Source organism: Patella vulgata, chromosome 6, assembly GCF_932274485.2.
Source record: "Patella vulgata chromosome 6, xgPatVulg1.2, whole genome shotgun sequence".
Taxonomy (NCBI): domain Eukaryota; kingdom Metazoa; phylum Mollusca; class Gastropoda; family Patellidae; genus Patella; species Patella vulgata.
Window position 1 is genome coordinate 14,697,149 of NC_065884.2, and position 24,525 is coordinate 14,721,673.

Sequence of the window (24,525 nt, forward strand, 5' to 3'; positions counted from 1 at the left end):
ACTTTTGGTCCTGTATATACCAAATTTTCACCCGGTGTATTACCGCTGATCTAGAGCTACCAAACCATACGACCTGCTAGTGTCATAAAATGTACACCGGGTGGTGATTAGGCTTAAGAAAAGAATATTTATCCTTTTGTATCCTTATGGCTTTAAAAAAAATCTCTCGGACACACCTAATTACTTTATTCCTCCAAAATAATGTTGTTTTGGGGCAATTAACTCCCAAAAAATCAGTTGGCAGGGAGATGGATCTGGGCTTTCCAATATTACCAACAAGTATCATTTACAGATATTTTCCCAGAAAAGTATTTATCGGGTGGTTATTTCCAATAAAAGTATGGCGGTTTTGGTATATATGGAAAGTAGAAACATCCAATTCCCTGAAAAACACCCATGGAGTGTATACAGGTCAAAAATGTAAGTGTTCCCCTAACTGGCAACCCTACGATTAGTGATGTCTGCTCAAGTAACATCAAAGGTATTGATAAACTTGATGGTGCAATAGTTTCTGAGTTAAAAACCACAGAAAAAACTTGGGCAGTGGATAATTCGAGAATTTATTGGAATTCGATATTTGTAATAGTCAGCTATGAAAGACAACATCGTCTTGTATATGCAATGAATTCTCCTCCGGCTTCGCACCCGTTGCTAGGTACCAAGAGAGCCAAATCACGGGACACAAACATGACCTCTTTTGATCGATTTTTTATAGCAGGGGTATTCCCTGATAATTACAATGTTTTTAGAAGGATTTGAAGCAAAATTATGATAAATTAATTAGTTTGAATATGTTTTTAGTTGAAATATATCATCAAATCACCCAGTTTGTATGCGGGAATGTATCTTTAACAATTTTGTGGCCATGTAATGATGTTTTTTTTCAATCCTGGCATACATCACTAATACACAAATGCAGCTGCAACAAACAAAGCTCCTAGTTTGCACATTGTATCTAATACAAAACTAAATAAATATCTTTTTATCAAGACAAAAATATCTAGTTCATATGAACTTGGTTAAAATACATGGCTTTGTTCATTTTCACAATTAAGTGTAAAAATTTCTGGGATGCCTGAAATCTTTTTGGGTAATGGAACAGCTAGAGTTTAACATCTTGTTGACACTATTGTGACTAATTTTTGTTGCACAATAAGAAGAGACTGTTGATTGAATGTGGTCAAAACAATTATCATTCTACAAACTTTTTAGACAATTAGCTGTACAGTAGAAATGAAATGGGGTTTAAGGTCTTGCTATTCCTCATTAAACAGGCTAATGAAGACAGGCCTACACCATGAAGTGTGCTTTGAGGGAAATTTGATCCAGACAGTGGTGCCCCGACCTGCTTTTATTTTGATTTTCAACTGTGGGGGGATCTTTAAAAGAACTTGTTTCATTCTACCCTCAGTCCTGCACCATTAACAAGAAGAAACCAGGTTGGACGATATTAAGGAACTCTCAAAGTCAAACCCTGGTTCAAACATGGGACCTCCTGATTATAGTGCGGCCAGCATCATACTCACTAAGCCACCATGGCTCCCAATTGTACAACAATGATGAAGTTATTGAGTTCTTTCCACAACTGATAATGACAAGATAAGCTTTTGCTTGATCTGTTAAAAAAATTCAACCATAAATGCTGATAACCAGCAAGTGTTACGCATTTTACATTCTGTACCAATCCATGTATGTGATTATGTTAATATAATATCAATGGAAAAACTGATACACACATGGCATCAAAAAAAGTGATGGATTTTTAATAGTTTGGATTTTATCTGTATGCAGTGTTAATAATTCATGTGAAAGATTATGATTTGAATAATGATAGACAGGTATATATAAGGTCTGCTGTGACAGTTTGTCATATTCTCATGATAAGATTATTTTAACAAGCCAACAGTGAGGCTGATGTCCCCCGCCGAAATTGCAAAATAAATAGATGACACATATTAATTAATCGCACATTTATTTTTTTCACTAAGTTTCATCACTCTCTATCAGATAGAATCAAGATTATCTTGTCCCAAACCATCGACAAATGAAATCGATTAGCTCTGCTTAGCTTCAGCTCGAAATGTTAATTATTGAACTCAGTCAAGACCTTCACCTAATGAACATCTACATATACATCAAGTTAAAACATTCACCTAATAGACACCTATGCCAAGTTTGAACATTCTACCTCAATTAGAAGGAGAGTTAGTGTGTTCCAAAGTTTCTACCAATCAAATTGCTTATCACTCTGCTTACCCTCAGCAAAAAATGTTCATTATCGAACTTAGTTAAGGTATTCATATAATAAATCTATACACCAAGTTTCATCAATCTCACTTAATTAGAACTAAAGTTATCGTGTCCCAAAGCATCAACCAATCAAATTGCTTATCTCTGCTTACCCTAAGCGGAAAATGCTCATCTTCGAACTCCATCAAGGCATTGACCTAATCAACACATACACCAAGTTTGAACATTCTAGCTCAATTAGGAAGAGAGTTATCGTGCCCCAAAGTATCAACCAATCAAATTGCTTATCTCTGCTTACCCTAAGCGGAAAATGCTCATCTTCGAACTCCATCAAGGCATTGACCTAATCAACACATACACCAAGTTTGAACATTCTAGCTCAATTAGGAAGAGAGTTATTGTGTCCCAAAAAATGTGACGGACAGACAGACGGACAGACAGACAGACAGACGGACGAACCCATTTTAATAGTCCCCTGCTTTCTTCGAAAGGCGGGGGACAATAATATGTCACAACTACATACACACTGCCTCATCAACATATCATTATCATCTCATCATGACATACCATGTTTATATGAACCTTAAAATATTTAAACAGTTGATTAATTAGGAATGAAGACTGTGCATACCATCATTAAGTAACAACAAACATTAGCTATGTCAGATTTGATAGTTCTCAGACGATTCATTGAAATGAACTAATCTTCTAACAATTATATTGATTTGAAAGACTTATAATTTCTAGAAATCTAATGATACAGTAAAAATAATCCAAAATGGATCATATCCATGTATTCGAATATCCAAATAATCAATGAATGTAATCAAATAACGACTGAGAATATTCAAATAATGACTGAGAATATTCAAATAATGAATGAGAATATTCATATAATGACTGAGAATTTTCAAATAATGAATGAGAATATTCAAAAAATGAATGAGAATATTCATATAATGACTGAGAATTTTCAAATAATGAATGAGAATATTCAAATAATGAATGAGAATATTCATATAATGACTGAGAATATTCAAATAATGAATGAGAATATTCAAATAGTAAAATCAGCATTCAATTAGACCACCTTCAAGTTTACTCTCGACGCACTCTATTTATAAATAAATAACAAAAACAGACTCATTTTTTCAATTAATGATATTTTATTAAGATATATTTAGTTGATTAATTAATATGCCCCAAGGCCAAGATAAAATCTGAATATGATTAATTACTCCATTCTTTCAATCATTCATATTAGTTTTTATCATGTTATAAAGTCGTCATCAGAACTCGTTAATTACAGACAGGGATAATTATGCTCCTCTTTTATTAGCATTTACCATTACAGACATCTTCGAACTTTAGACCTCACTAAATAGAACTGCTGTTTTTCAGACACACCTATTAAAATTTTGCTTTTTATTTCGGGGGGGGGGGGAGGAGGAGAGGAAAAATTTAATTGCAAAGAAGTATTTGGTTGCTCTTCTCAAAAATGTTAAATTTGAAAGATCTTAGAGGGCTATTTTTTTCTCAACACTCAGAGGATCAATATTAAATTGGTTTGGCCTTACCTTGTTTAATTGCTATAGATATGATTACCAAAATATCATTAGTGATTTATTTATATTCAGTATTCCCCACTAATATCTCATAATGGGCGAAATCATAAATGGGATGACCATGAAAAAGGACAAAAATGATCAATAACAATTTGCTTCAGTGCACACAATTACTCTCTGGGGAGAAATTCCATAGTTCCTATAACACCAATACAATGTTATCAATCACAGGAAAAGCTTCATTTTTTTTCCTAATTCACTCATTAGGATACCATGATAATTCTTTTGTTTCTTTTGCTAATTTTTCTTCAACAAAAAAAAAGAGAGAGAGAGAGAAAAGGGGTTTTAGCCTCCACTCAAGACAATATAGGTCATTTTGGGACTAACATATGGTACAATTTTATTTTAATAATTTGCTTGGATGATGTGATCTTTAGTTGTGGTAGAAAACCACAAACCAGGAGATTCTACTCCTTGTCACATATAAGCTTGGGAACAAAACCACACCACTTGACTCAATGATAGACATTGTGATCCAATGCGTATGCATTAGACTGCCTGACCCCCTACAACAATGAAAGAAATAGTAGATATTATATATAAGACATGCCTTAACCATGGCCAAAAAAGTGTGCGTGCGGCTTATGCATGGGTAAATATGGTAGCACCTGTACTCCACACACATGCCTTATACATGGCCAAAAAAGTGTGCCTGCGGCTTATGCATGGGTAAATAAGGTAGCACCTGTATTCCACACACATGCCTTATACATGGCACAAAAAGGGTGTGTCTTATACATGGGTAAATATGGTAGCACCTGTACTCAACACACATGCACAAGTTTCTCTCATCATCCCACCACAAAAATGTAGCAAGAAATATGATCCACTCAACCTTTCTTTTATTTACTTGCAGTAACTTCAAGATGTATCTCTGAAACTTTTCTTTCAACAATTTAATGCATTTTATCTACATTTTAAATTGAAGTCAAGAATCTTATACAAACTTTACTTTTAATTATCCTATGAAGTAGGTTAATTCCGTCTATTATTGTCCATCGTACATCTTGCCTGTTCAAACACAAAAAAAAGTCAAATCATTCTTGGGTTTTTTTTGTAATTTATTTATCCAACTATCACTCAAGATAAAGTTGACTACATCCACTTTTTTTAAAATTACATTCCACTATTCAAACAGACAAAAATTCAACAAAGAAAAAAAAGAGTGCAAATCATCCCAATTTTCTTCATGGTCTGACCTTCACCTACAAGTTTATCTATAGTAATAATAGTTGAATATGACAATAGACACGACAATTATAAGATTTTGACTAACTACGATTAGGTGACACACCTAAGTATCAAGAAAGAAAATCTGAATTTATTTTCCTATATTAATTTCCTTACTGGTAATCAAATTTCTATTTTAAGACGCATTATATTCAATACTGTTTGGGGCAAAAGAAGAAAATGAAAAAAAATTCCAATAAACGTCAAACATTTTATTTTCCCACCATGTTTGGTGTAAAAAAAAATTCTGATTTACTGGTAAAATTTGTTCTTAAATTATCTTAAAACCTATAAAAAAAAACATTAAATAAGTCAAATATTATGTAAATATAACCGAACTAATAAAACATACTATATCCAGTTATGGAATGCATCAATAATTTGATACAAACCAGAATAACTTTTTATCATCAATCTTTAATCATAAAACTGTTGAAAATTCATATTAATTTTGAAATTCCAATTATGGTTTTTGCAATATTTTCAATATCGTTTATATCTTAATAAGGTTGCTCACTATAAAGGAAAAAAAACCATTAATTTTGTTGCCAACTAATTTAGGAATTAAGAGCTTTAAAACATTGTATTTGAGAAATGTGAGAGTTTGTTTGTAAGCATCAACAAGTTTAACTCCATGCAAAGATAGGGGCCATATTCACATAATCTTAAAATATAATAATTAAGATATGCAGACTTATCATTCAGTTAAAATCCTGGTTAAGTTTTTTTTGAGGCCCTACAGCTATAGCTTTCTGTAACGAAAGAAAAGTTAACCTAAGAAAAGCAGGGCCATTTAACCATTTACCCACCCACAGATATCCACTATATAAATATATTACGTAGTTTCTTTTCATGTAACATAATAAAAGACAATCTAAAAACACCTTGATAATTTGTTTTCAATTACTTCCCTAATAGAATTCACACACGCAACAAGAAAGACATTAAAAATGTCATTATCTCTTTACAAAAGATCGATAACAAAAAAACATATTCAATCTACAAAAAGACTTCCATATCAAATAATTGAATGACATTTTGATTTTTAAATTCTTCAAAGAAATGTTCTTTTCTTTTTCTTATCTGTATTTGCTATAACCAGGATCTAATCATTTAACATTTAACTTGGATAAAGACAAGATTCTTTGAAATGATGTAATAACTCTTGCTCATAGGTCCTGGAACCACGGTGGCTCAGTGAGACCCTGTGTTTGATCACTGTGTTGGCCAAGAAAGTTCATTGGGATTTTCTGGCGTGGCCCCCCTTGTCATTGATGTAGTACGGTGGGCCTGGCAAGGGACAATGTATAGTCATTCGAATGAGATCAAAAACCAAGGTCCCATTTACACATTGGCATGCACGTAAAATTCGAAACAAGAGTAGGCCAAAGCGCCGCTGTTCGGGCAAAATTTCCCTCATAGCACACAGCATGGTGTATGTCTGTCTTCATTAGCCCAGTAAGAGCAGAACAGTAGGACGTTAAACCCCCATTTCAATTCATGTGTCCTCTAAAAGAAGCAATATTGTTATCAATTTATAAAACTAACCACACCAGTCTTAGCATGGAGTTAAACCTATTCTCATTTAAAAACTTTTTGAACGTTCCTTTACACAGGATCTTGGTTTTTCATCCCATCGTGTTTGGTAGTCATGGATTATGTGCATCTCATCTTATAAAATTTGCTGTATTTGCCCATGAGAGAAATGGGGTTAACATTCACTTGATATAAACTAGGTCATTTTGGGACTAACATATGGTTCAATATTATTTCAATAATTCGCTTGCACGTAGGGATCTTCAGCAGTGGGACGAAACCTGAGGACCCAAAGAAAACCCACGAAGTTGGACAGATGACACTACTCTTTGTCATGTACAAGCGGGGAATCGAAAACATGACACTTGACTCAATGACAGACCTTATTATCCAATGCACATGTGTTAACCATTCGGCCAAACAACCCCGCTATTTGCCCATGAGTTGATTAATTCTCTCTGTAAAATTATTTCTACATAACATAGAAAACCATGACTAATTTCTACAAAATTTACTCAAATGTACCATTTGACGCATTTGTCAATTCAGATGCCAACTTACATTAGACTAATGAGTGCGTTAAATGGCCGTTATTTCATGTAAATGCATTATATCAACAACAAGTCATCCAAATGACTTTCAACACAAAAAAAACCCAGTTTGTTTGAACACATGGTGTTTTAAGAAAAGAAGTCAATTTAGCTTGCACACCTGCAAATGTCATACGAATCTGTTTGACCAGTTTTTTTATTTTTAATGCTTGTGTTTGTCATTTACACAGCGGCTGGAAAACGGTAGAGAGATGAGTTGAAATACGTCCAGTTGTAAAATAATATAATGGATGGTAGAACTTGTCTCTGATATACATATTCATTAAATAGTCAATCTATTCAACGACATTTTCTTTGAAGTCTGTTCTCCGTTGGTGTATGTTGCTAGCCAAACCTCAGAAACCAATTGCTGGCTAATTGGTTGGTCATCTTCACCTTAAGACTTGGTGTTAAGTAAATGGCCCACTATGAGTTTATTGTATTTTTTTTCTTACCTTATGGCAAATATCTGTTAATAGCTTCTACCGTGTAACCTTCGGCTTTTCATTCACAGTTTTTCACAAGCAGGCGACGAAAGGATTTTGATTAAGATTTAGGATGACTGCCAATACAATTTTATTTTTTTGTGACGGGCTAATGATTTTGAATTATCAGCTCCACAAAACCTCTCCTCATTTATGGATTAAGAGATTAAAGGATTAGTGAATAATCTTGGTAGCACTTAGACAGATGTGTAAATAGTTAACATATTGCACATTATAGGTGAACCACATTAACTGGTATAGAAACTTTATGGATAATTAATTGAGCCGTTATATTCAAGCATTAATGAATTCCATCCTTGTATTTTATTTACGGACATGTGATTAATTTATTTTAATTCAGGAACTAGCATGGAAGAACCTTCCAGAGCTGAATGGGAAATGTGCCAAGTTATTTGGATGTACACATTGGTGTGAATGTTAAAGACCCCTTGGCAGTTGGAATTTTAAGAATAATAAGCATCGCACCTTTAACCAATGAGATGAAAATAAGCAAGTGTCAAAAGGACCAAATCACTGTCTTGTCAACAATCTAAACCCTATTCCATACATCCCATTTAGTTTTCGACATGATAGGTACAACGACGTACATGATATAAAACTTAAAATAGCTCCCTATGTCAATCACAGTAAATATTTCATATACAATACTATCAGACAAATGACGAATTGTCATGCTTGCAGATCATAAATTGATGCTACACGATTGTAACAATGAGTTAGTATATCATTACCGTTTATATGATTTGAATAATTTTTTATAGTTTAAAATGTATTTAAAACTGATGAACCAATAAATGTAACAATTATTAAAGTAACATATGGTTTAATTTTAAACAACATTAAAACAGATGATTCATGTACTATTGTATATATAACTATTATTTAATATACTGACTCACATCCATTATCACCACTAGATCTTCAATACCCAGGTTTATACCAGTAGCTTGATCACTCCCAAAATATCAGTTGGGTTATTTCACGGGCAACAAATCGGATTGAAATACACAAAACACATTAGTAGTACAGGCCAATGGCCATTTATTTTACATCTTTTACAGACATCAGTATTTCTCAAATGCACATAGGCCATTCTGTCATTCCATTTGAGAAGGAATACAAACTCTTCCTTTTATACTCATGACAAATGGGAACAGGTAGTGGCAGCACCTAGGGGTCTGGCATCCCCATTTCCCCCTCCCCCCAATTTTTGACAAACTTCAAAACATTCAAAGCTGGCTATATACTGCAACTCGCTTTGGAAGCCAAAAACTCTTCCCTCCCTCCCCTTCCATCTTGACCTAAATAATAATCAATCCATTTGAGAGAGAGAGAGAGAGAGAGAGAGAGAGAGAGAAATGGGGTTTAACGTCCACTCAACACAAACTTGGTCATTTCGGGACTAACACATGGTTCAATTTTATTTCAATAATTTGCTTACGTGTAGGGGTCTTTAGCAGTGGGAAGAAACCGGAGGACCTGGACAAATCCTACGAGGCTGGACAGGCGACCCTACTCCTTGTCACATACAACCGGGGAATCGAAACAGAGCCATTTGACTCAATGACAGACCTTATGATACAGTGTGCACGTGCTAACCATTCGGCCTTCCCCCAATCCATTTGAAGGAACTGTCTAAGACAAAATTCATTCTGTACTCCTTAAACTCCATAAAGGTTACCAAATTAATTACCAACAAAACATATCAATGTCAAACCAACTTCATAAAAGAGGTTATTTCGTCGCAGTCTTGGAGTCTTAACTTGACAAAAAAACTTGAAATTCAAAACTGTCAAGCGTACATTTTCTTTGTGGGATGTACACTATCATGTTCAACAGTTTCTAAATAAGATAATTAAACGACAGGTAAACAATACATAATATTTCAACCTTCAAATCTCTCATTTATCAATTTCTTTGCGTAAAATCTAACACGATATTTTTTTTAAATACCCTCTTGTCAAGTGACTGCTTTTAACCAGTATACACATGGCTTTCAAGTTTCTATACCTATTTAATGAGAGACTTACCAAGGTAAAAAGACTCAAAAGAAAAGGGTCTTAAGACATGAAACGATATCTAAACATCGAATCTCTTTTCAATGGCAAATTTTTGTACAAATTACTCTAGGTATTAGATTTATCAGTTTGAGTTTGTAGTGAACATCTAAAGGGTGACTGAGGTAATTTTAACTATAGATGTTACAATCTAGAAATAATAATAATTTTATTATTTTTTTTTTAAATATGCAAGGTTGAATATATCTGTAGAATATGTGACAGATTAAAAGGTTTGAAGAATTAATATGAAAAGATAAAATAACTTCTTTACTACCAAATACTTTTGCAGTTTTTGTGATTATAATATGAGGGGGAAAATTTCAGAATTCAGATATATATTTATGTGGTTAAAATAAATTTTGATACATATTTATTGGTGTAAAAAAAATTCAGATACATATTTTTCGGTGCAAAATAAATTCAGATACATTTTCCAGGACACTGATATATATCTGTAATGCCAGTAATGTATGCACTTGGTTATTTATGAAAATATCATCTCTGTTTTCATTTTAAGATATTTCTATAGCATAAATAGGAATTATTAACTGAATTTGGAAAGAGATACATATTTTGGGGGAGTAAATAAATTTAGATACAGATTTGGGGCATAAAAAATTCAGATATAGATGTTTTTAAAATTGTTCTGGATCTGCATTCAAATACTTTTTCATTTTAAGGTAGTTCTATAAACCTAAATTATTAACTGTACATGAGAGTGAGTTGAGACTGAATAGTCTTGTGTTTAAAAAAGATTTTCTATCAAATTGATCATTTTATACATGTATTTGATCAACCCACCTTCTTTCCATGTTCCTTCCAAGAGCTTCCAGAATAGGACCATTTCATCATTCTATCATTTTCCTTCCTAGCACTCCACTATTCCACATTGAATAACACAATATCCACCGTGCATATATATATATATACTTATATGTATACAATATCCACTATTCAATACAAATTACTTATTGTAAGCGTAATTCCTATTACAATGACTTCTATCTTTCCTTAATCAAATTGACTATACTTCTATTACACGCGATAATGATCTCTCAATACGGCTTATCTCTGATCCCATGAATAACAATTTGAATAACTTGAATTCAAGAGTTTCACTGTCACTATCAAACTTATACTATTTTAGATCTCTGTCTTTTAAATCAATTTTGTCAATCAGTTATCTGGTTAATAATTTCACGTCTGTAGAAAATAAATCCGTAAAATGGTACAACTTCATTACACATAGTCGGATAATCCCTTAATTTGAATTAATCATATCATTGAGTTGATCTCCATGAAGTGAAACCTTTGGGTTCTTTTTTTTTTTGTATACGAATCAAGATTATCTATGTTTTACATACAGCTCTGATATCAGTATATATATATCTTATTGCTATGATGAGTTAAATAAACATTGACACATATATAGGTATAGATATAGACAATAATAGTCAACTATTATCTATATATACGTCAATCAACTTTATACACAAGACCTCAGGGTTATTCCATTCAATAATTTGTGTAGACTGTTGGTAAACAACACCATAACTTGAGGTTATAATCGTAATAATAAGGTTTGTATTAATTCACGAACTGGTACCACCATGTATCGGATATAGCCCACTATATTTAGTTAGTTTTTTTTATTCACTGTTGTATCAAACATTTACACTATTGAAATATTATGACACATCTGTTCAAATCAAGTTCAAAATTAGACAAAAAAAAGTTGTCAACTTTGCTTGATTCTGGTTTTTAAACTGACATTGTCTGGTTTGTTGCCTATTTTGTGTCAAAACTTTTTACTGTCTTTATTCGGAACAGACGTAATACGAACAGGTTGCAACTTCCACTGTCACCATTTCACAACAAGTATTCAAAACCAACCTTATCAATTGTTTGACAAGTGGCTAATTTTAGAGATTTTTTTTTAGTTCATGAGGTATATTTTTGTTACGTGCAGAAAATTACATGGGCCTTATTGACACTAAATTGTCAGAAACTACACTGAGCGCTTAATATGTAAATAGAACCTCTTCGGCAAATGTCAAGAATACGGCACTTAGATTTACTAGAAACACAAAAGGTCTCAAATATATATATATACAGATGTGTCTCATATAATTTTATTTTTCTATTTCCAGATTTTAAAAAACAAACAACCAAAACATCACATTTTAAGTCTAAAAGTAAAATTGTTCCGTTACTGTTCTGGCTTGGAAATTGTTGGTATCGTTTTCACGACAGCTTTAGAAATCAAACAAACATGTTTTCTGAGGTTTTCTCTCTTTTTTTAAAACTGCTGTTTCCACAAAATATTCCTCGTAGGGACAGACCTGCGGTTTTCAAATTTTTCACATACTTTCTACAAAAAAACAAATTTGCATGTGATTCTGTATTTGGGGTGTATTGAACTTGGCACTGATATGTTGTCTTTTTATTTAAATACTCCTTCGTCTTTTTCTCGCTTTTTCGTGTACATCCAGCTCAATTAATCCTTTTTACTTTTGATGTAGAGATTTTTCAGAAAATAAAAAAAAAATAGAAAAAGTGCAGAATTTTGAGACAAAATCTTTTTTAAGTCCACAATTCATGTCCACATTTTGTTGATATAGATTTCTAAGCATACATCCACAGAGTTTGAATTAGAAAACTTTCACTAAAAACTTGCACGGACGTCTATCTTCTGTATTTTATTTAACTCATCCGATTGGAATTAATTGCATGAATAATATAAAAAACTGATTGCATCATTAAGTATTTAATGATCACTTCGGTTGGTGATCTATTGTTGAACCATCTGATGCTTATAATCCCTTCGTCACCCACTATCACTGATCCTCTAAAACATCTCTAGTACTAAAATCAACTTGTATAAGTCATGTGTACTAACAATGACACTGTATTACACTGCATAGTGCCGAAGTGCCGGCTCGTTGTGTACTCGAGAAAAGCAGGGAAAATACGTTCATTAAACAAGTGTCCCAAGATCAGTCTATAGCCAGCGTGAAAACAAACATAGGAAGAATCCATTCAGTAATGCAGGGACAGGTGAGTATTTTACCTGGTCGGATCGGTCTATTTACTTTCAGGTGTAGTCTACACTCAGTTTTAAATGGAAGAGTTCATGTTGTACCTCAATAAAAGAACCCTTTTGTCAATTACAAATTACTCTTGATTCATGGTCTGACTGTAGTAAAAGGGGCCAATAGCTCCTACCTATTTAGGTAATTAGCCAATCAATGCAATTAAAATCCAATCATCTACAGGTATACCTCCCCATTGATAGAGAAATAATTATTTGGTGTTGTCTTTAAGATTGAGAAACTAAGTCATCACAATTAATGTAGTTTTTATCATGTCACAAAATAAATCATTTACGAAAATCTAAGGCGGATTTTGTCATATGATAAATCTTGACAGTATTTACATCAATAATCAAACATATAAGATTACTTTATTATTTAAAAACTATTGAATTATTTCATACTTATTTGTTCATTAGAAGTAAGAATATTGATGATAAATCTCAGCAAAGAGATCTTTGTAAATCATCTGCATCAATTCCATTTGGTTAGCACGTGCACACTGTATCCTAACGTCTGTCATTGACTCAACTGGCGTAGTTTTTAATCCCCGATTGTATGTTACAAGAATTAGGGTTGCCTGTCCAACGTCATGGGTTTTCTCCGGGTCCTCCGGTTTCCTGCCACTGCTAAAAGACCCCCATGCACGAGAGAATTATTGAAATAAAATTGAACCATGTTAGTCCGGAAGTGACCTAGTGTGTGCCAGTGGATGTTCGTCTCTCTCTCTCTCTCTCTCTCTCTCTCTCTCTATTAGATGAAGTAATCTGTCAATAGTCACCTACAAAGTCTTTTATACAAATTTTCTTGTAAGAATGTCTTTGTTGAAGTCCTTGTCCTTGTAGTCATAGTTTTTTCAATATGACCAAAGTAACAGAAGATGTCCATAAAAATCAACATGGTCAAAATCATCATACCAGTGTGTCTAGATTGATGAGATTGTATTTCTGGTATCAAAACTTCCCAAGTTAGCCTATATTTAACCTAATGTTAACCTAATGAACTAACAAGATTAATAGGATTTTACAGGTTTGACACTGATCAAATAATATTGATGATATCAAAGCATCCCAAGTTAGGCTATATTTAACCTAATGAACTAATAAGATTACTAAGATTCTACTGGTTTAACACCAATAAAACTAGAAGATGGGAGGTTTGATAACACTCATATCAATACTACACACTAACTAGAAAGATTACTAAGATTCTACAGGTTTAATACCAATAAAACTAGAAGATGGGAGGTTTGATAACACTCATATCAATACTACACACTAACTAGAAAGATTACTAAGATTCTACAGGTTTAATACCAATAAAACTAGAAGATGGGAGGCTTAATAACACTCATATCAATATACATACACACTAGAAGATATCATGAAATAAGATATATAATTATTTGATACCCACAAAGATAATCTTGGAAGTGATCCTGTGGTCATTATACTTGTCATATATCTAGCTATATATTATTTGACCATGGATTTTGTTTGGGAAATAATATCATAAATACATTTCCATGGCTTAATCCATGCTAAAATGTGCTCAGATGGATTATTTAACTAATAGGGAGGGAGGGAGGGAGGGAAATGCGGTTTAACATCCACTTGACACAAAATAGGGCATTTCAGGATTAACACATGGTTTGATTTTATTTCAATAATTCACTTGCGCGTAGGGGTCTTTAGCAGTGGGAGGAACCTGGAGGACCCACAAGGTTTGACAGGCGACACCACTTCTTGTCACGTACAACCGGGAAATCAAAACCACCCCAGTTGACTTAATGACAGACTTTATGATAAAGCAGCCATCCACCTCCACAAAAATCTAATATAAATATAACAGTAGATAATGCCAAATGTTGGTAAATACCAAATGGTACTGAATCATTTTGAGCTGATATTTCTTTTAGAGATTCAACTTTTATAATATTATAGCTTGCAAGGGATTTCTAACACCGGTACCTCAATTGACAATCAACAACTTCAGATGTTTTATAAATAGAAACATTGTTATGTATGGAAATCAAAAATGTCTAATCTTACATCTGTAAACAGACTGACAATAAGATTTCTCATCGTGTCATATCTAACATCAGACGATCTACACTCAAAACTGGTACGAAAACTATATAGACCCTTATAATTACAAGTAGCCTTGACTAAAAAGTCTAGACATTCAGACAATATGAAAAGTGTACTGGGCTGGTACGGACATATATCTAATAACACATTCTGGATTAAGCAACATGCTCAACTATTGGTTGGCATGCTTGGAAATATTGTTAACTTTGGTAATGTTAATGTATTTAGGTTATACAGGATTTAGGAAATGTCAGGGGTAGGGATTCTCTAGGAATTCCATGGATGTCATTGTCCAATCCCTAGATTAACAGACATATATCCAATAACAAATTTTTGACTAAGAAACATTGCTCAACTTTTGGCATGCTTGGAAATATTGTTAACTTTGGTAATGTTAATATATTTAGGTTATACAGGATTTAGGAAATGTCAGGGGTAAAGATTCTCTTGGAATCCCATGGATGTCATTGTTCAATCCCTAGATTAACGGTGGTGGGTATCTCTATCATTATTTCATCTCTAACACAACTTGCTTCCACTCCTTTAATCTCCATAATGTCAAAATGAAAAATTTGGAAACGTGTTCAGTTCATGTTGGGTTAGGCACACATTTGATATGTTATAAATTTGTTACAGTTTGTACAGGATTTGGCTAGAGCATAACAATGGCTGGATATTGTTATCTAAATAATAGTAGCATTGCATGTAGACTCTGTCTGCAGGGGAAGAACCAGGTACCAGTAAATGTAATCCCATTGTTATGAAAAGTCCTTTTCTAATTCCACACATTATATAAAACAGTTGGAAAATTTTTAAAAAAATCAACAATGTGCAAAGTAAATGAACCTTTGCTAATGAGTTTTGGAAGATCTAGAAGGCATAGTGCAACAAATGTATCCTTTGGAATTGAAAAACAATCGCAGCCAATTTGAATTGAATTTACGTGCGACTCAGAATTTCAATGGGATTCCTTCCATATCTGAACAACGCTGACCTGTTTAGTGGTTAAGAGAATTGTGAAAAGAAAGAGCAGCGGACCGAGGGCCTGAAAACCCCCCCCCCAAAAATGACTGGATATCCAGGGGTGATGACAATATACCCCCACATAAAATATGGGTAAATAAAAGTGATATCAAGAACACATCTCGTTAAATTTAGATTGGGTGAATGTCCATGTGACTTCTAGATGTCACTGGCATGCCGACACAAACAATTAGTCCTACACCTGTCTCATGGCAGACGTCAGATGTAATAATTAATAATAGTAACTTTACAGACATATATATGATGATTAAAGAACCACTTTCAAACTACAAGTAATTGTAATTACACCAAAATCAGCGTCTATATCAGACATGTTGCTACACGTCACATGTCTAATTCTATGATATTTCATCAATCAAATATCATGAAGTCATACAGGTGGATTGTATATCTCCTTATTTCATATACATGTTATTATATAAGCCATGTTAAATTTGTATAGTGCATGTCAGGTATTTTAAAGGTAGTCATGTTCCACCTGTGACAGGTGAGTCTTTAATCAAACATCAGGTAATATAATTACCTGAGATCTAATGCAACATCATGATCATTTGATATAATTAGATCTTTGAACTTCTTATGAATAAACAGAAATAAAAGAAATTCAATATATACTAAAAAGATTATAAAATAAATGAAATGTATTGTTTTTCTTTGGGAAACCATTTTCAACTTGATTAATAATGTATGAGTTGGAAATTTACTGTAGCTAGTAAAGATATTTGAACATCAGCGTATTTCTTACTTGTAAGTTTGAATTTTCTCAACAGGTATAGCAGAAATTGTTTTTGAATATTGAGGTCATTTGTCTCAATCAATACTTGTTTTTTACTTTTAAAAAATGAAATGAAATGTGGTTTAACAACCTAATGTTCTGCACCAACTGGCCACTTCTTTAATTGTGGTCTTTTGATCATGAGATGTAATCCTCTAAAACCTTAATCATTCTTGTTCAAAGATGTTATATCCTCTCAAACCGTAATCACCGGCAAGCTATCACCTAATAAATAAATTTATAAAAAAAATATAATATTCAGTTCTAATGAATTGAGATGAACTGGTAACCCTTTTAAACCTCAATTGCTGGTATTTTCAGATGTAGCCCTCTTAAGACCGTAATCACTGGCAAATTAATTAACAAACAGATAACTTTATCATCCTCTTACAATTCCATTTGGTCTGGAATCATGATATAAAAAACCCCAAAAAACAACAGATTTTTAATTCTAGTGAACCGAGATGTAATGCACTAAAACTTTAATCACTGGTGTTTTGAGATGTAGCCCTCTAAAACCGTAATCACTTGCAAGCTAATCAACCAAGAGCTAAATTCATCAGCCAGTCAGTTTTAATTATAGCCAGGAATCATAACTGTTATATAACCCTGGTCTGTCAGTCCAATGTCGAGATTCCAAAAATTATTTTTTTTTAAGAAAAACATCAGTTTCACTCAATTCTGACACTGTTTTGAGAGAATTTACAATGTGCCAAAATAAACTCTCTCCCTGTTCGATTTGCGAAGTATCGATGAACAATGTTTGATAAGCTCAGTTGTATGAGTACAATTGTATACATTGAGCATAACTTACACTAGACATACAAATGTGGTTTACCAAATCTTTATTTAAATTCAATGAAAAAATAGAGGCTTAAAAAACAAATTTGTTCCTAATTTCTCCGTGGTGTAAAAAAAAAAACCCTAGACAATGAATCCTTTAATGTATTTAAGTAATTTTAATTACAAACATCTATTTACAAAAAAAAAAGGTGACACTATTGGGAAATGGCTAATAAATCTAAACAATAAATATGTCAAGAGTAATCATGTATAGAGAATCAACCAATGAAATAACAAGTCACATATATCGCTTCAATACCTTATAAGTGTTGTACCTGATGAAAGCAAAAGTAGAGTTGTATTATTAACATTAAACTCCATCTGTTCACTGACATAAAAGGGGACATTAATTTTGATTAATCACTGATAATATGGGGTTGAAAGGTGACCATTGATTATGTCCACTCTTGACCAGTAAACCATCTATTGAATAACAACAGGGGGTTATGAGACCCAGGTGGACCAAGACAATAATAATAATAATTTCCCTAAAATCAATAACCTGTAAAATATGTTTTTTCTTGTAATTAATTGGCCAACACATCTAAATTTGATTGGTCAATTATTGTATCGGGTGCACATGTGCCAGAAGAGTATAATGGCTGATTGCAAATTAACCACTGAGCAGCTTGCGGGGCTAGAAATGAAATAAATTGAAGTAAACTATCTACTTTTCTGTACCGACTGGGCTGATTACACCGGGCAAATGCTGAGCAGTGTGCTATAAGGGAAATTTAGCCCAGACAGCAGCATTTTTGCCTACTCTACTTAACATTCCAATTACATCAAGGGTTCTTTTTATGTAAACATGAAAAAGTACAAAGAACCTCAGTTTTTATCTCATTAGAAGGATTAGACACTTTCCATACCAGATCCTCTATCCTGCTTCACTAATAAGGAGAAACGAGGATGGAAAATCCTGAGAGAGCTGTCTACTCCAACACCAGAGAGAGAGAGAAATGGGGTTTAACGTCCACTCGACACAAACTAGGTCATTTCGGGACTAACATACGGTTTAAATATATTTACATAATTCGCTTGCGCGTAGGGGTCTTTAGCAGTTGGAGGAAACCGGAGGTCCCGGAGAAAACCCACGAGGTTGGACAGGCGACCCTACTCCTTGTCACGTACAACTGGGGATTCGAAACCACGCCAGTCGACTCAATGACAGACTTTATGACACAGCGCGCGCACGCTAACCATTCAGCCATCCAACCCTCCCTCCAACACCAGGACTTCATAGTTAGAGACCAAGCTCATATATATTGGCCCACTGTGACTCTGAGACTGAATTTTACAACAGTAGCATTATCAAAATGCACCATTATTTTGTTTTCTTCGCTAATTCAATACTGACAATTTTGTGATTTGTGGACAATAAGTTTTTCTTTACACAATTAAACTACAAAAATCAGGTATTTTTACAAAAATAACATTATTAAAATACAAGCACAATTATTTCTTTACTGATTAGATACTGAAAATTTAGTGATTTGTGGACAATGAGGTTTTTTAATAAACAATTACACCACCAATATCAGGTAATACCTACTTCAAGATAACCTCACTGACTTAACACCACAAACAAAATCAAATTATTTAATAAGATACAATTGAGATAGTTTGATAAAGACAAGAGCCATGGAATGATAAAACACCTGTATTGAATATCCGGCCCTTAATCTTCTCTTTATCTCATTATAATGACTAGTTCTATTATTTCTAAAGGTGTCAATGAGGTATACTTAAAGATAAAGGCACCTCCAGTCATTTGTCGTGTTTTTTGATCAGTGATATAGAACTAGATCTAATGATACTGGTTGATTGTTGGAGTCTATCTCTTTAGGTCGTATTGTGTAAGCCCCTATTAACCAGGCCTTGATTGCCTATATCATACTTTATGAAGCTGTTCTTGATGACAGGGACTATAGTCTTATATATCAACTAATATTTAACCATGGTTACAGATCAATACTTCAATAGAAATTATTTAAATTTAAACAACTTCTTGCCTTAAGTACTAAGATGTTCAACTCTGATAGATATACCCTGGTATAACGAGGTGACTCTTGGTGATAAGTTTAAGAAATCCCGCCTAAATTAAGCCGCGGGAGAGAAAACTGATTGAACATCGATAAACAAAATAAAAGTAACAGATTTAAATATTTGCAACATGACAATTGTTGAATTTAACCCATGCAGTTTTCTCAATATTCATTTTTTACATTTCATTGAATCTGATTTAAAGCACAGTGTAGCCTTCAAAACCTTTGTATGAATTCTGAAAAAAAAAACGGCAATGATTTTTTCAAGTCTTACCATATGTAAAGTACTTCATAAAATATGAAACTTGATCTGAACACAGAAAAATCACCCTCTATCGTATTGAACCAAAGATGACATAAAGATGAAAAATAAAAAATATTGATACAACTACAGATATATCTTTATTCAAAATAATATGATTTACTGCATGTATATAGGCGTATCAATGGAAAAAAAAGATCTACAAACAAAAAATCATGATATGACATGACAGTATAAAACACAAGGTGAGCTGACCATCAGAGATCACCACGTCACTAAGATATCCATCAATAACATGACATTTATAGAACAAGATATTTCTCCTGTCATCTTTGATCCGTGTAAATGGTAACAACGTGATTCGTGTTCATCAATATATCAAACTTATCGCGGTTTATTTATTATTATAACAAAATTGGAGAGCTTTTTCAGTCCAAGTGATTGACAGAGCTTTGATTTATGCAATCAAAACTCTGCAAATGCATTATGATTTTTTGCACTATGATTATTTTGAGATTTTTTTCATTGCTATTTTGGACTTCAGTTGTGATTTGTTTTCTACCAGAACTGTTTACTTTGGACTTATAATTGTATTGTACTTTTATTGTTCGATTGTTTTTTTGGTACTTGAATGTACTTGAATTGTTTACTTTGTCTTTGAATTGTTAACTTTGCATTTGTTTGTTTTGTACTTGATTTGATTATTTTGTACTTGAATTGTTCGTGTTGTATTTGTTTTGTACTTGATTTCTTTGTTTTGTACTTGAATTGTTTACTTTGTACTTGAGAGAGAGAGAGAGGGAAATTGGGTTTAACGTCCACTCGACACAAACCAGGTCATTTCAGGACTAACATATGGTTTAATTTTATTTCAATAATTCGTTTGTGCGTAGAGGTCTTTAGCAGTGGGAGGAAACCGGAGGGTCTGGAGAAAACCCACGAGGTTGGACAGGCGACCCTACTCCTAGTCATGTACAACCAGGTATTTGAAACCACGCCAGTTGACTCATTGACATGCCTTATGATACAGCATGCACGTGCTAACCATTCGGCCATCCAACCCCCCTACTTTGTAATTGAATTTTTTATTTTATACTTGAATTGTTTGTTTTGTACTTGAATTGTTTTATTTTGTACTTGAATTGTTTTGTTTTGTACTACTTGAATTGTTTACTTTATACTTGAATTGTTCGTCTTGTATTTGAATTGTTTGTCTTTAACTTGAATTGTTTGGTTTTGTACCTGATGTTTTATTTTGTAATTGATTTATATTTGAACATGATTTTACACTTGATTTTGATTCATCGTGCACAATGTATTAGGTATTCAATTTTACACTTGATTTTGATAAATTGTGCACAACGTACTAGGTATTACATTTTACACTTGATTTGTTGGTGGAGTAAAAGGTCCACACCTTAAAAGAATTGTTTTCTTCTATCTTCAGCATTACAAAAGAACACTTTTTATATTTCCATATTGTCAAAAAATTTAAAAAGATAAGAAGGAAGCACCTTTTGTCATTTTTGCAGATTCAATACATTAATGTTACTTTGATATCCTTAATCCTTCGTGCTTTAGCAGAGAATTTCTACTTTCATTTACATCTGATCAAATAATCTGTCAACAGATCAATCTCGATGTGTCAATAATATATTTATTATTAATAAAACTGCACATGGAAATTCACTTTCAATCTTTTAATGAAAGGGATCTGAAGAGCAACTTAAGATTGGAAATCTGTCATTGTCAATGCATATATTCAATATTTCAATATCAACATTTGTGTATTTAGGGAGTTGAATAAAAATGTGGCAATAATTTCTACCTGTATTCAGTAAATGTAAATTAGCTCATTATTATGTGAAACATTATTGGAAAAAGCTATCATATCAAATATAGAAACATTTCATCAATAACTGATAGAATGAGAGAATTTTGGCATCAAAAATAAATACAGAATTTTGGTTTCAGTTAAAGCCTCTGCTCTTCATTGCATTATTCAGGCACTATGTAATATTTCACGGCTTAATCCATGATCATAAAGCTGCTGATGAAAGCTGGAGATGAATTTATATAAGCTATGGCTTGTTTTCAGATCCACAATATCAGTATTGTAAATAATCATGAAATAAAATAAATAATAAAATATTGTTTAAACCAAAGCTGCCGATAGTCATTTGCATTTTCGGACATGATTTAATTTTGTATGATTTAATTCATGCTAATGATTTAATTGATTACTTAACAAATAATTAAACAAAGAAAAGCAAAATATCAAGGGTAGATCATTTCCCAGATTGGACCCATCTAACGGTTTTACTGAACACTTAATAATGGCACTAGCTTGTTTATGAATGTTAGCGAAATTTTCAATTATTATACTAAATGGAATAAAACATTTTTGTACTGATATTACTTTTAGAGATTCAACTTTCACAATAGTTTACAAAGGATTACTAAATGTGGTAACTGAAATGATATGACTTCAGATAATATTAGCTGTTATGTTTTCTTTAGATCAATTCATATTAACTCATGTACTCTATTCAAGTATTCACAAATCTTTAAACTATTTATTTAATTTGTTTAATTTGAACTCATTGCAAAACACTTAAATACACTGCAAACATAGAAAGAAAAGTGATCTTCATTGAGCCTAAAAAGCTTCCAGACAAAAAATAACTTGTACATTTGATTAGAGAGACAGGCTTTTAGAATTTTTTAGAATTTGAATAGCAGAGAGAGAGAGAGAGCAGAGAGAGAGAGAGGGAGAGAGTTTAACTCCACTTGATGCAAACTATGACATTTCGGGACTAACACATGGTTCAATTTTTTTTTAAAATTCACTTGCACATAGAGGTCTTCAGCAGTGAGACGAAACCAGAAGACCAGTGATAAAACCCACAATGTTGGACAGGCAACCCTATTCCTCGTCAAGTATATTCTGTGAATTGAACCCATGCCACTTGATTCAATGACAGACCTTTTGATCTAAAGCACAAACTGACAAACCAGTTGTTGTTCAGAACAAAACAATTATAAAGTTTTATACCCAAACTACGATTCAATATATAAATCAATAAACAAGTTTTGTCAGGGTTATGATTTGTTTTTTTCTGATGGAACACCTATTATTTTACCTACTAACATCAATATGTCATGGTGAAATTGATTTGCTGCCAACTCGACCTTAATCCATCTTTGACGGTAGACTATTGCCTTAAGGTTCTACTATATTTTTTTTTCATGAGCATATTTATACTTTTAGGTATAAAAATGATCAGATGAATACACAAAAATATCTATTCTAGCAATTTGTTTATTCCGAAAAAAAAATATCATCAACCCAAAAGTCTCCTTTCTGATGCTGTGACATGGCTGTAAGTGGAACAAACTAAAATATGATGGTTCCAAAAACCAAGGTGATACGAGAGAGGGATAAAAATTAATTCTAGTATTTTGTTTTCTCAAAAATCTTATTGTTCAAAATGAAAACAAAAAGAACACAATCTTTTCTGATACACGGACAAGGGTAACAAACTAAATTAAGACAAGGAGAGAAGTAAGTGTAGCTTGTCACGCACTGTCAAAATGAGACCTTTGCTGTCTTTGTGTCCAGTCTTCAATGTGATCTAATTTCAGACCCAATTTCCCTACTAAAGCATCAGGTTTATTTTTAGTTTGAATCTACCATTTAATCAGAGATCAAGTGTGTGCTGGGTGAATGTGGTTGAAATTTTAATGAAGTATTGAGTCATTTTAGATCAATGGGATTAAGTCTCCACGTCTGCTTAGAATATAAAGAGTGGTCTCCCTTTTCTTCTTCATCTGTCAAGACTGTCAAACAATCACTAGTTTGAAACGTACTATAAAAGCTAGGTTAGGGTAAACCTTGAGTGCTTGAACTAATGAATGAAAACTGTCTTATCAAAAGAATTTACACTAAAATACTAAGAAAGGATTGTTGAAAGATCACAAGAGGGACCTTGAATGCTGTTACAAAACGAGGCGTTGTTTTTAAACTAGTAAAGAACCACTAAATGAATCCTTGAAAAACAGATAAAGAATCTTGAGGTTTAACTTCCACAGCAACAAACAGGAAATCCGGAAGGAAAACTACTGTTTTGTTGAGCAGATTTTTTTTAGAAATTCCATATATTTGAATTCAAATTAATAAAGTCTCTGAATTTAATGCATTGATTTTGAACATTCTAAAACAAATAATGTCAGAAAATTGATTGATCTCTTAAATTAAAATGTGGTTTAATTTCTCACATTTTTTGTCTAATACCCATCCATCACAAAGCTATCTATCTAAAAAACATATATATATATATATATATGGTTATGAATCTTTATTTATGCTTGCAGGGTTTTTTTATTCAAAGAAACCAACAGAGGAGGGATTTTGGGTGGACAAGTGGTCCAATGCATGTACTTTTGATCATAAAATCCTTCAGTGATTCGATTCCCAAACAAGGACAGCTGTCTAGTTGTTTAGATGGGACAAAAAGCAAGGTCCTGTGTACACATTGGAGTGCTCGTAAAAGATCCTTTGGCAGTTGGAATTCAAT

The 24,525-nt window shown here is 32.9% G+C and overlaps 2 protein-coding genes across 2 annotated transcripts in view; one reads left to right on the top strand and one right to left on the bottom strand.

Moving 5' to 3' along the window:
• LOC126823848 (tetratricopeptide repeat protein 28) overlaps nt 1–11,169 on the bottom strand; it is a 58,688-nt gene extending 47,519 nt beyond the window's left edge. Inside the window, exon 1 of the mRNA XM_050552876.2 lies at nt 10,599–11,169. Coding sequence (XP_050408833.1) covers nt 10,599–10,649 — 51 coding nt within the window. The 5' untranslated portion in view covers nt 10,650–11,169. The remainder of the gene's footprint in view (nt 1–10,598) is intronic.
• Nucleotides 1–24,525, top strand: part of LOC126824272 (ataxin-2) — a 121,087-nt gene that overhangs the window by 79,214 nt on the left and 17,348 nt on the right. Inside the window, exon 11 of the mRNA XM_050553468.1 lies at nt 23,537–23,562. Coding sequence (XP_050409425.1) covers nt 23,537–23,562 — 26 coding nt within the window. The remainder of the gene's footprint in view (nt 1–23,536; nt 23,563–24,525) is intronic.